This window comes from Lissotriton vulgaris, chromosome 10 (genome assembly GCF_964263255.1).
Source record: "Lissotriton vulgaris chromosome 10, aLisVul1.2, whole genome shotgun sequence".
NCBI classification, from domain to species: Eukaryota; Metazoa; Chordata; class Amphibia; order Caudata; family Salamandridae; genus Lissotriton; species Lissotriton vulgaris.
In genome coordinates this window covers 602474230-602487218 of record NC_141698.1, presented here as the reverse complement: position 1 = coordinate 602487218, position 12989 = coordinate 602474230, and the positions used below count along the sequence as shown (strand labels likewise).

The 12989-nt window shown below is 40.0% G+C and overlaps 1 protein-coding gene across 4 annotated transcripts in view; it reads right to left on the bottom strand.

The window, feature by feature from the left end:
• MYH11 (myosin heavy chain 11) overlaps positions 1-12989 on the bottom strand; it is a 285530-nt gene that overhangs the window by 210404 nt on the left and 62137 nt on the right. For all 4 annotated transcript variants that reach the window (XM_086941438.1, XM_086941439.1, XM_086941437.1 and 1 more), the window contains exon 4: positions 7659-7686. In XM_086941438.1, the coding sequence (XP_086797564.1) occupies positions 7659-7686 (28 nt within the window). The remainder of the gene's footprint in view (positions 1-7658; positions 7687-12989) is intronic.

Sequence of the window (12989 nt, the reverse complement as noted above, 5' to 3'; positions counted from 1 at the left end):
TTAATGCCCGTATTTAAAAGCTAGTGAGGGCTGGTATGTTTTGTGCTTACATGCACGAGTCTTAGAATTTAGCTCTGGCGCTGATTAGGAGCTTAAGCGGTAAAGATTAACTGGGGCGTTACGCCGTGACGGTTATCAAGGGTCGCGCTGCCGCTTACGCATGGACTCTAATGAGTCTAGTCAAAGCTCACCGTAGGTTGCTCGTAAACACTCACTGCGACTCTCCGGTACCACGGAGTGTCTGCATATCGGGTTCAGGACGCCGCGTGGTTAGCGCATGCGCTGTGGGTGGCTATATAGGAGTGGTTAAATTAAAGGTACAGGCTATTCTTGCCATGTCGTTTTTTTTGAATTAACAAACCGAAACTTTAGTGGAGTTAAAGATGCAGGCTATTCTTGTTTGGCGTTTTTTTAGCGAAAAGTTGACTAAACCAATGCTTTAATTAAACAAGCGTGTCAGATGATACAAAGTATGTTTTACAGGTAGAGTACAATCAAAAGGCCCCCTGTTGAAATTACAGGATGTTTTGTTTAACAGTTCCACATACTAATATGGATACTTTACTAGTGACTCATAGTGTTACAAATAGCACAAAAGTTCTGTCCGATCATTAAGTCCATGCGGCTTGAGGCAGTTCAAGTAGTATATCCAATGATTTTCTCTTTTGAGCAGATTTTTTTTGTTCAATGCTCCTTCTTTTTTTGGTACGATCTCTAGGATGCATGCTCTCAGTTGATTCAAATTATGTCGTTTCTCTGTAAAGTGGGTGGCTACTGTTGATTTGGTGGAGTGTGTTCGGATGTTACTCTTGTGTTCGGTTAACCTCACTTTTAATTTTCTTTCCGTGTGGCCCACGTATGCACTTCCACAGGGGCATTTTAAAAGGTATACCACATTGGTGGTGTCACAACTAGCATTTACTTTGAGGGGTATTTTGTGTCCTTTCATGGGGTGATTTATAGTTGACCCCTTCATGATATTATGGCAGTTAGCGCAGTTCAAACATGGTACCGTTCCTCTGTAGATTTGATGCGGAAAGGTCTGTTTAGGTTGTTTCAATAGCTCACCTAAGTTTTTGCCTCTGGTGTGAGCGAATAGAGGTTGTTGATCAAATATGCCGTTAAAGTCACTTTCCATTTGCACAATTTGCCAATTTTTGTAGATGATTTTCTTGAACTGGGAGCTGACGTTCGAGTATTTGCTTACACATGTTATTCTCTGTGGTTTAATGATGGTTTTGTATGTCAATAGTTCTTGTCTCGTTTTAGTGAGTACTCTTTTTTGGGATTCTTGGATTGTTTCTTTTGGGTATCCTCGAGTGGAAAATCTGTCTGCCATGATTTGGAGTTGTTCTTGGCACTTCTGGTCCTCTGATACCACTTTCTTAACCCTAAGAAATTGGGTAAAGGGGAGGTGTTTTTTCAGCGTGGTGGGATGGTGGCTGGTATAATGTAATAAGTTATTTCTGTCTGTAGCTTTCCGGTATAAATTAGTAGTGATATTGCCATTGTTTGATGTTATTTCCACATCCAAGTATTGAATTGTGGTTTTGTTGATGTTCCATGTGAATTTTATTCTCTCATTTTTCTCATCTAATATCCTCAGTTGTTGTGTCAAAGATTCCTCTGTTCCTTTCCATATGATGAACATGTCATCAATAAATCTCATGTAGGCTAATAGGTGTGTTGCCCACTCTTGGTTATTGTAGATGTGTTCTTCCTCGTAAGCTCCCATAAACAGATTAGCGTACGCCGGTGCGGCGCAATTTCCCATGGCCGTGCCATTGAGTTGGATATACCAGTGTTTGTCATGACTAAAGTAGCTGTTCATCAAGGTGAATTCCATCAATTGTAACAAAAAGATTTGTAGGTCTTGCGAATAAGTGCTATGTAGTAGGGCTTTCTCGATGGCCTCTAGGCCTTCTCTGTGTGGTATGGACGTGTATAATGTTTTTACGTCTACGGTAGCCATAATGCAGTCTGGTTCCATTTTTACTGCTTGTAATTTTACCAAGAAGTCTGTGGTATCCTTTATATAGGAAATGTTTTTTGTGACAAGAGGTTGCAAGTACCTATCAATGAATTTGCCCACTGGTTCATGTATACTCAGTTTGGTAGATACGATAGGCCGGCATGGTGGTTTGTTAGGGTCTTTATGCACCTTAGGTACGAGATATATGGTAGGACTCTTCGGGTTCTCTTGTGTTAGATAATGTTTAGTTTTTTCGGTGATGGTTCCCTTGTCTGTGGCTTGTTTCAGCAAGGTCTGTAGTGTTCTACGTATGTCCGTCGTTGGATCATGGTTTAATTCCATGTATGTATGAGTATCGCTTAGGTGTGTTTGCATGGTTTCATCATAGAAACTCTTATTCATTACCACCGTTGCTCCTCCTTTGTCTGCTTTTTGACAGATTAATTCTTTGTTGTTTGCTATACTTTCTATGGCTCCAAATTCCTTTTTAGACATATTTAAATTTTTGGACCTTTTGTTGGTGTTGATTTTATTGATTTCTTGTTTACACAAGTTTTCAAAGAGGTCAATCATTTTGTGTGATGTTGGTGGCATGTAGTTACTGGAGGTTTTTAATCCTTTGAGCTCATCCTCTTTCGGGGGTGGTTTATCTGTTATGACGTTTTCGAAGAAATGTCTCAACCTCATCTTTCGTGTGAGTTTAAAAAGGCTTACTTCAAGTTCTAGTTTGTTGGTATGGGTTGTGGGCACGAACGATAGTCCTCGTTGTAAAGTGTTTATTTGCAAGGCACTGAGGTTTTGGTCTGAGATGTTCAATACCAAATTGTCTGGGCTCATCAGTGTTGTTTCTTCCTGTCTTTCCTGGTCGTGGTGGTCTTCGTTTGTGGTGGATTTGCTTCTTTTGTTTTTGTTGCGTCCCCTCCTGGGTCTTCTGTTTCTGTTAGGCCTACCTCTAAAAAAGGCTCCGGGGTGGTTGGTTTATCCGGTGTTATATTGCTGGTCGTTGGTTTTTTGGAAACAAGCCACAGACAAGGGAACCATCACCGAAAAAACTAAACATTATCTAACACAAGAGAACCCGAAGAGTCCTACCATATATCTCGTACCTAAGGTGCATAAAGACCCTAACAAACCACCATGCCGGCCTATCGTATCTACCAAACTGAGTATACATGAACCAGTGGGCAAATTCATTGATAGGTACTTGCAACCTCTTGTCACAAAAAACATTTCCTATATAAAGGATACCACAGACTTCTTGGTAAAATTACAAGCAGTAAAAATGGAACCAGACTGCATTATGGCTACCGTAGACGTAAAAACATTATACACGTCCATACCACACAGAGAAGGCCTAGAGGCCATCGAGAAAGCCCTACTACATAGCACTTATTCGCAAGACCTACAAATCTTTTTGTTACAATTGATGGAATTCACCTTGATGAACAGCTACTTTAGTCATGACAAACACTGGTATATCCAACTCAATGGCACGGCCATGGGAAATTGCGCCGCACCGGCGTACGCTAATCTGTTTATGGGAGCTTACGAGGAAGAACACATCTACAATAACCAAGAGTGGGCAACACACCTATTAGCCTACATGAGATTTATTGATGACATGTTCATCATATGGAAAGGAACAGAGGAATCTTTGACACAACAACTGAGGATATTAGATGAGAAAAATGAGAGAATAAAATTCACATGGAACATCAACAAAACCACAATTCAATACTTGGATGTGGAAATAACATCAAACAATGGCAATATCACTACTAATTTATACCGGAAAGCTACAGACAGAAATAACTTATTACATTATACCAGCCACCATCCCACCACGCTGAAAAAACACCTCCCCTTTACCCAATTTCTTAGGGTTAAGAAAGTGGTATCAGAGGACCAGAAGTGCCAAGAACAACTCCAAATCATGGCAGACAGATTTTCCACTCGAGGATACCCAAAAGAAACAATCCAAGAATCCCAAAAAAGAGTACTCACTAAAACGAGACAAGAACTATTGACATACAAAACCATCATTAAACCACAGAGAATAACATGTGTAAGCAAATACTCGAACGTCAGCTCCCAGTTCAAGAAAATCATCTACAAAAATTGGCAAATTGTGCAAATGGAAAGTGACTTTAACGGCATATTTGATCAACAACCTCTATTCGCTCACACCAGAGGCAAAAACTTAGGTGAGCTATTGAAACAACCTAAACAGACCTTTCCGCATCAAATCTACAGAGGAACGGTACCATGTTTGAACTGCGCTAACTGCCATAATATCATGAAGGGGTCAACTATAAATCACCCCATGAAAGGACACAAAATACCCCTCAAAGTAAATGCTAGTTGTGACACCACCAATGTGGTATACCTTTTAAAATGCCCCTGTGGAAGTGCATACGTGGGCCACACGGAAAGAAAATTAAAAGTGAGGTTAACCGAACACAAGAGTAACATCCGAACACACTCCACCAAATCAACAGTAGCCACCCACTTTACAGAGAAACGACATAATTTGAATCAACTGAGAGCATGCATCCTAGAGATCGTACCAAAAAAAGAAGGAGCATTGAACAAAAAAAATCTGCTCAAAAGAGAAAATCATTGGATATACTACTTGAACTGCCTCAAGCCGCATGGACTTAATGATCGGACAGAACTTTTGTGCTATTTGTAACACTATGAGTCACTAGTAAAGTATCCATATTAGTATGTGGAACTGTTAAACAAAACATCCTGTAATTTCAACAGGGGGCCTTTTGATTGTACTCTACCTGTAAAACATACTTTGTATCATCTGACACGCTTGTTTAATTAAAGCATTGGTTTAGTCAACTTTTCGCTAAAAAAACGCCAAACAAGAATAGCCTGCATCTTTAACTCCACTAAAGTTTTGGTTTGTTAATTCAAAAAAAACGACATGGCAAGAATAGCCTGTACCTTTAATTTAACCACTCCTATATAGCCACCCACAGCGCATGCGCTAACCACGCGGCGTCCTGAACCCGATATGCAGACACTCCGTGGTACCGGAGAGTCGCAGTGAGTGTTTACGAGCAACCTACGGTGAGCTTTGACTAGACTCATTAGAGTCCATGCGTAAGCGGCAGCGCGACCCTTGATAACCGTCACGGCGTAACGCCCCAGTTAATCTTTACCGCTTAAGCTCCTAATCAGCGCCAGAGCTAAGTTCTAAGACTCGTGCATGTAAGCACAAAACATACCAGCCCTCACTAGCTTTTAAATACGGGCATTAAAACGTGTTAAGAATACTTACAACGCGCTACATAGAGAGTAGAAATAGTGATTTAAATAAGTGATTTAAACTTTGTTGTATTACATATGATTACAATGTACACATTTCGTTTGTTTATAGATGTTCCCTGACGAAGGTGACTCAAATCACCGAAATGCATAGGAACTAAACAAGATTGTTGCTACATGTTATTAATCAACAATGTGATAACATTTGAACTTACTGGAAATACAATTTATTTTGAACAAAACTACCTTTGCATGGAATTTTATTTGTAAAAAACTTCAGCTGGATTCCAACAGCAATCAACACTAGTGCCATGGGAGACACACCTATGGGCTCATAGGTGCGCAACCTGATAGTTCTACTACATACACTCCAGGAGGGGAGTGATTCCCATGTTAGCACAGTAAAAGCAAATTCAGAACACAGGCGGTGCACATCCCTTGTCCACAAATCATTTATGACATCACAGATACCATCTCAATGACATCACTGATGACACCATCCAAGCTTCATTTGAACACACTGCTCTATAAATGAGTATGACATTAGAGGTCTGAAAGTAAGTACAAAATAGAGCATAATAATATGAAGCATCAGTAATGCCATCAGCTTGTGTTATGCGCAACATTGACCCTATACCATACACTTTATGGGTAGCCGAGTACATGTTGACTTTTAACCACAGATAAAAGGGTAATCTGTACTGCACACAGTGTTCAATCTGTATACAATTGTATAAAACTTGTGTTCAGCATGTCAATCAAACCTAACCATCCAGATATACAATTATTTTTTAACCTTAATTTATCAAAAACAACTGAACGGATTTACACCAAATCACAAAAAGCACAATCTGCGGACCAAGGTATAGCTTCCGGACAAATTTGGTATAATTCAGTTCAGCAGTTTTTGCAGTAGAGCTTCTTAAAGAAGTTTATGGAAACTGCATGGGGATTTTTGAGCTTTGGGACCCCCTTTTTTCTCAGCCCCCACTAGAACGATCTCCCAAAACTTTCCATAAACAAACTAGGCATGAAAGAGCACTTTTTTGGGAGTTTCATGTAGATTAGTCATAAGGCGCCAAGTTATTAGCAACAAATAATAGCATTTTCCTATGGAAACACTGACTTAACTATAAGTACCCAGAGGTGACCGCCATTGGGTAATAACTAACCAAGATACAAGGCACTTTGAATTAAAATGAGTGACGACAGCCCGCAATTTGAACGCAATAGAAAAGTATATGGCTATTTTCTAAGGTAGGTTTTAATTAAGTTCATGGTGCATACCAAAGACTGAGTATGAAAACAATGATATAATTTTCTTAAAACCAATGTTTGAAGAACACACCAGTAATTATGCATGCATTACTGTGATAAGTTAAATGCCATTAGGCCTCATCTACTCATTAGGGGAGCCTCTTTTTTATACAGAATCATTGGAAATAGGGAAGACAGTGACTAATGACGACAAAGGGCTTCTAGGCATTCCACACTTTCCCTCAGGTATATAAAAAAATGCAGAAGCAGGTAAAAGACAGGGGAGATGGTGACCTGCCATTCCACTGCTCAGTTCTGCTGACAGATCAGAATTCATCCTTCCGTTGATTCCCCTACTCTCTAGAAATATGGGTAAGGCAGATAAATGGAAAATAAGCACCTGTCCTGCTGCCACTTCCTCCATGGGTCTGGAAACCTGCATGGAGTGGTCTAAAGGCAGAGGATATGGTTGATGCATCATTCGATTGCTCTTCACATGTCTGTGGAGACTGCAGGATGCAGCGGACCTCCATTCATCCTTTAAGTGATTCATTCCACTGGGACTGTGGAAGCCTGCCTCACGTGGAGGAAAACAAGGGCAATTGGAGAGGAAAATCTGTCATTACACTCCTTCCCTCAAATATGTGGAGCCCATGTGAATAGTAGGAAGTCAGGGGAGACGGTGGCCTGCTATTTCACCATTCTAAGTTCTGTGGAGACCCGGGTTAGAAGGAGAAACACCAGGTAGATGGCTGAGGAACATCTATCATTTCACCACATTCTTGAGGTTTGAGGAGACCTGAGGGCAGCAGCTGGTCGGCATTCACATTGCTACTGTTTTCCTTGGATCCATGGAGACTCTTTGGAAGGTGGAGACACAAGGAAACAACTACAGTACCACTTCCCAGTGCCACAACATCTGGTGCCACAGTAGTGTATATGCAAAGTGATTTATCAGTTCCAAAAAGGCTTCAAAGAAAGAGATCTCTAAAACACTTGTTACCGATGGGAACAGTCCACATCTTCCCTATTTATCTGGAACAAAATACAACATGCATATGGCAAGTTGCCTTAAAACCCCCAGGCTCTAATCTTTAATGTTACAGGACAAGCTGTTAAAAACTGAATAGAAAATAGTGGTGTTACTCACGTGCATAGAATGGACTGGTCTTCTCTTTCTGCAAAGAAAATAAAAAGGAATATATTAGGAGTGTATACCAGTTTGAGAAAGGCAGACTATGTTTGATCAGCCTAGAATACGACTGCATTATGCTCCTGAAATTCCCTTTGATTGTCTATTCCCTAAAACAGCTTCACAAGATGATATTGAACTGAATGCTGTAGACACGTTATAACAAGCATTGTCAAAGGCAATAGGTATTGGTTTTAATAGGCATGGGGGCATATACATAAAACCTTTTCTTGCGGTCACAAACAACTCAATTCCCAGAATCAGGCCATTTGTGACTGCAAAAAAAGTTTTTAAAATGTAGAAAACACAAATTGCAATTCAGTAACATGTGACCGATGAGAATATGTACAAAAACTTTTTTTGAGATTGCAGAAGAATCGGACCATTTGTGACCAAAAAAAGTTTTTAAAATGCACAAAACATACATTACAATTCTGTAACATGTTACAGAATCGCAATTTCTGTTTAGTGAGTCAGTATTTGGAAAGGGAGTGTGTAGGGGATCCTTTCCTAATACCGATTCGCAGTGGTATGTATGAAAGTTCTGCGACCAAATTCACTGTTACAAAAAAATCATTTTTTACCATCACCTGAAGGGTGGTGATAACCATTGGCAAATAGGAAGGGATTGTTGATACAAATATTTTTTAAGAGCAGGCAGTGGTACAGGGACTATTGCCTACTCTTAAAAAATGACACATAAATGTTTAATTTTATTTTTTGAAACGCATTCCATTCTCCTTTGAGAAAAGGGCTGTATTAAAAAAAAATATTGCTTTATTAAAAAGCAATCACTAACAAGCAGGCCAGAATCCCTGTGATGGCAGCAATTCCTAATGGATGGCAAATTGTGACCTACTCCATTAATATTCATGAGGTGGGGTGATTGCAACCCCTTTAGGAATCTCTATAAATAACTTGTACTTTTTTGTACATTAGGAATTGCAATTTTCTAACTGTGATTCGCAAAGGATTGCAATGAGGAACTTGCAATCCCTAAATTCTGTACATATGGCCCCAAGTTGTTGGCTTTACCAATGCTTTTTGAGAAAGTGAGCAGGAGGCACAAAAAAGAATGGGGAAGAGCAAGAGAACACATGAGCCTATCATGGAGTGCTAAGTCCTAGACCAAAAAAGAGTTCCCTGAGCTTGTACCACCTGAATATAGAATTGCCCTTTCTGTTGGGCTTCAGTGGAATTTTCTTCCTCCTGCACTGGTGCAACTGAGGGGAGATATGCGGGCGGGTTTTGCTTGTTGGTACTAGTGATTCCTTTGGTTCATCCTCCACTTTCGAATGCTTTCTGTCTTTCCTCTTGATTCTACTAGGGTGGGATGGGACTTTTGTTGTATCTGTTCCACTGGGTTGTTCTATACAGAAGTGAAATGTTCATACCAGTCTACGTTGCATGGGTATATTTGCAAAAGGTTTATTTCTTATGCTAAGTAAAAAAAACAAATCCCAAAAATTCATACAGGGATAAAAACAAAAGAAATATTTTAAATAGAAAGCCTACCTCCCTTCTACACCAATTGAAAGCTCTGAAAAAATCGGAAAACAAACTCAGACTGCTGACTTATGCAGAACTTCAACTCCGCTACAAGACATTACTACTGTTTGATGATTAGATACATAATACACATAAGGTGAAGACAGATATTCTCTGCCATTCAGACTAAAAGCTGAACAAAAATTAGGTACCAGTTGATTTACCACTCTCTCAATAGGAGATCTGGAAGAAATACTTGCCTCCTGCTGCCAAAGAACCCAAATTCCCCTTCACCTAGCTCAGTCAGCAACTACCTCCTCAACTACAACATGGAAGAATGTAATAAGAATCCTTCTTTGACCCTGGCAGAGTCTACATTTCCATAAAGAAAGGAATAATCAACCTACAACTTAAAAAACAAGGCTTACTCTGACAGCATAACATTTTTTGCTTCACAATAGGCTTATCGTGTGCAGTGAAAATCATAAAGAAATCTGTAGCCAAGCAGCTAAATAAATATATTCAAGGAACCAATCTCATGACAACGATCAGTCAGGTGTCACTAGCGTCATAGTGCAGATAATGCAACACTAAGCACCACTGACAATACGTATCAAATGATGAACGAGATTAACCTTGCCTACTGGTCCGAATTGAATTGTCTCCTCACATTTTGGCCTTCTTGGGATGGTTGTTTACTCATTCACATTTTTTCAACTTGATCATGGCCAAATGATAAATATTACTGATGCATACTCACAATATGAAAAACAATTTTTGAAGAGCTAGTAACTAAAACTAAATTTAAACAAAACGGAATCACTGCTAATTGATGTCAATCTCGAAAACTATACTCCAAAGGTTTAGTTTACGCACTTCAAAGAAGTGGGTCTTTTCTCTGAAATGATACAGACTGCCAAATCCCTGAACCTCATGTGAGGTACCCGACTGGTATGCATAAAATGTTTGGGTAAGTATACACACCAATCAGGACTCTTTAAATCTACCAAGAGACTCTTGGTGATCTGAAGACTAGAACACGAGGTCCCATATTCAATGGCCTCCCTGCTATCAAATAGCCCCAAAGAAAGCTATATTTCAAGCAGCTCCAAGACGGTTCATAAGCATAAGGATATATAGGGGCTTAGGGATCCCATGGCAAGCACACTCTGCTTACAGATCTGCCAGCATCATAATCAATTCTCTGAAACTAAATAACTCCATTATTTATTTATTTATTTATTTAGTTATTAACCACATGGCTGCTTGGCGTTTTCCCCCCCAGTGCTGGAAAATGCCATTTTAGTGGCACTATGACGAGCTCAGCTCGTCATCAGCACACGACACCCGTGGGTGATGACGAGCTGAGCTCGTCATCAGCATCGAAAGGGTTAAACAGTTTTCTATAGCGCGAACAAGACCCTTGGGTATCAGAGCGCTTCACATTACATGGACGAGATTACATTAGACAATTGTAGTTCGGTATACTATCATAAGGGTTGACGAGGATTACAAGGTTATATAGAATAAACAATGTCCTGAGGTAGGTTAAACACCAGTGCGGCATTAGCCATCGACAACTAGAAGCAATTCTGAGCAACACCACCTCCACATTTCCTGATTCTTTTCAGGGTTTGCTTAAAGGATCTGGAAAGGTATTCCACTAAGTATCAGAAAGGGACCATCATTCACATCTTTCGAAGACCACTTAAAAACCACTCCCTTCTGAAAGAGCTAAGACATCTTATTGGCCCCCTGTTCACTTCTAGAAATATATTGCTTACTATCCGCAAGCTTTGATTTACTGGCATACCAATGAAACCATCTATTGAGAAGATACAACCTCATCTGACCTGGCCAACCTCTACATAGAGCATGCCTCTTGTTCCCTAAAGTAGAACTTCCCAAAAGCCACCATGTTCCATGTTAATTTAAATTGTAAATGTGTTTTTTGTCATGTTCCTTTCAGGTTTTATGTAAAGAACTCTAAAATATAGCTAAATATGGGTGCAACCACATATGCATCCTTTATGGCAGCCTGCCTCTGCTGCACCTCCCTCAAAGAACTGCCATTGCACAGGCTGCTGCCATTTTAAGGATCAGTTACTATGTGGGAACTTATGAGGTCTTCTAGCAAATACTGTGACCAAGATTCAATGGCTGCAAAATATTGACACTCACTTCAGCCAAGGCCTGAAACACCGAGAGCATGTCTCCTAGCATTGTTGTCACTGTATTGCCTCCCAGTTAATTAAATCAATAAATGTATTTCAGCTGGAAAAGTCCTGTCATAGATAAGCACCCACCTACCTCTCCGATTTGTTGACGTCTTACTCGTTAAACAAACGTGTAATATTGGCCACACAACACAAAGTATCAAGACACCTGGAAACATACTAAAGTTTTGAGGGTAAAAGACTACATATACAAGGCTCCTCCATATGGAACTCACTTTCTTTTTATTGATCGCTTTTTTCAGACAATTAAGAAGAAAAATGATCTTGTTACGAGGGTCTCAGGCCTTCATTACTGATAACTCATGTTGCCAGTGACCGACTTGCTGTATTATCAAATGTCTGAACACTTTCAGGAACAGCTCCCCTATGACTATACCTTGCCTTGCCAAGTTGTTTAAATGAACTCCAGGCTCCATGTGGGCTACACAAAATCGTTAATCAATATAAAATAAATAAATCGTCTTAAGCTAAAAGAACTATTTTGTGCTTCTGGTGCATACATATGAACCACTTCTTTGTGATGAATGTTGAGTCGGGTCCTTTACACTTTGTGGGGGACCAGCAACTGTTTGTGTCTGGAATCTTTAGTTCTTAGTTGAGTCAATGCTGGTAAGCTTCAATCTGAAATGGCTGCCTATGTTAATGAGCAGACCACACACTTTGGACAGTTTGACACCATGATGTCCATATCACGCTGTGTGGCCTACACAATGTTGAGAGGAACACCACGCACCTAGATAAAGATCTCATCAAAACTGGCCTGAAGCAGATTCCAAGAAACAGGTACAAGCTGGGTTTCCGGCAAGGGTTCAAGTGCAGATGGGAACATGCTCTCGGGAGCCAGCTGCGACCTGTTGGAATTATCTTTTGGAATCATCGTTTGGATGTATGCCCATGACAGCACAAAGAAGAGCTCAAAGCCAAATGAGTTACATTAGTCAACTGGCGGAATAATGTAGATCTCTGAAGTGAAGGAGACATCTAGTTTGCAGGTGCCACATTCTGGCCAAGGCGTTAGTCAATGAGGTGGTGAAAGCATGATATTTTCGGGGTACCTCACCAAATTTTGCAAGAGGTGGCAATATTGTGTGCTATCCCACTGTAGTCAACAAGGCAATATGACTTATGGCATCTGATAAAGAGCAATGGTGCAAGAAAATTAAACTGCAATGAAGATTTACTTGTGCTAAGAGGCCCCAAGAACAAGGAAAACTGAGTGTACATCTTATGTTAGTGTACAAGCCCCAACAATGGCCGTCTGTTGATCATATATAACATTGGCAGTATTTTTAGGATATGGCAGTCTCTTTAAAATCAATGTCCCCAAAACGGCACAACATAAATCTTGGTTAGGGCAGATGTCTCATGAGAAACAGGACACCAGTCTAAAGGCATATCCATGAGATAGCTGATCCCCATGGGAAAACAAAAAATTAAATCCATTATTTTCCAATGGATGACCCCAGAATCCTTTAGGGATCAATTGCATTCATGATTTAAAATACTGAGGAGGTAATCAAATCCATGTCATTATCTCTCTATTTCAATTTTTACCTTTATATGG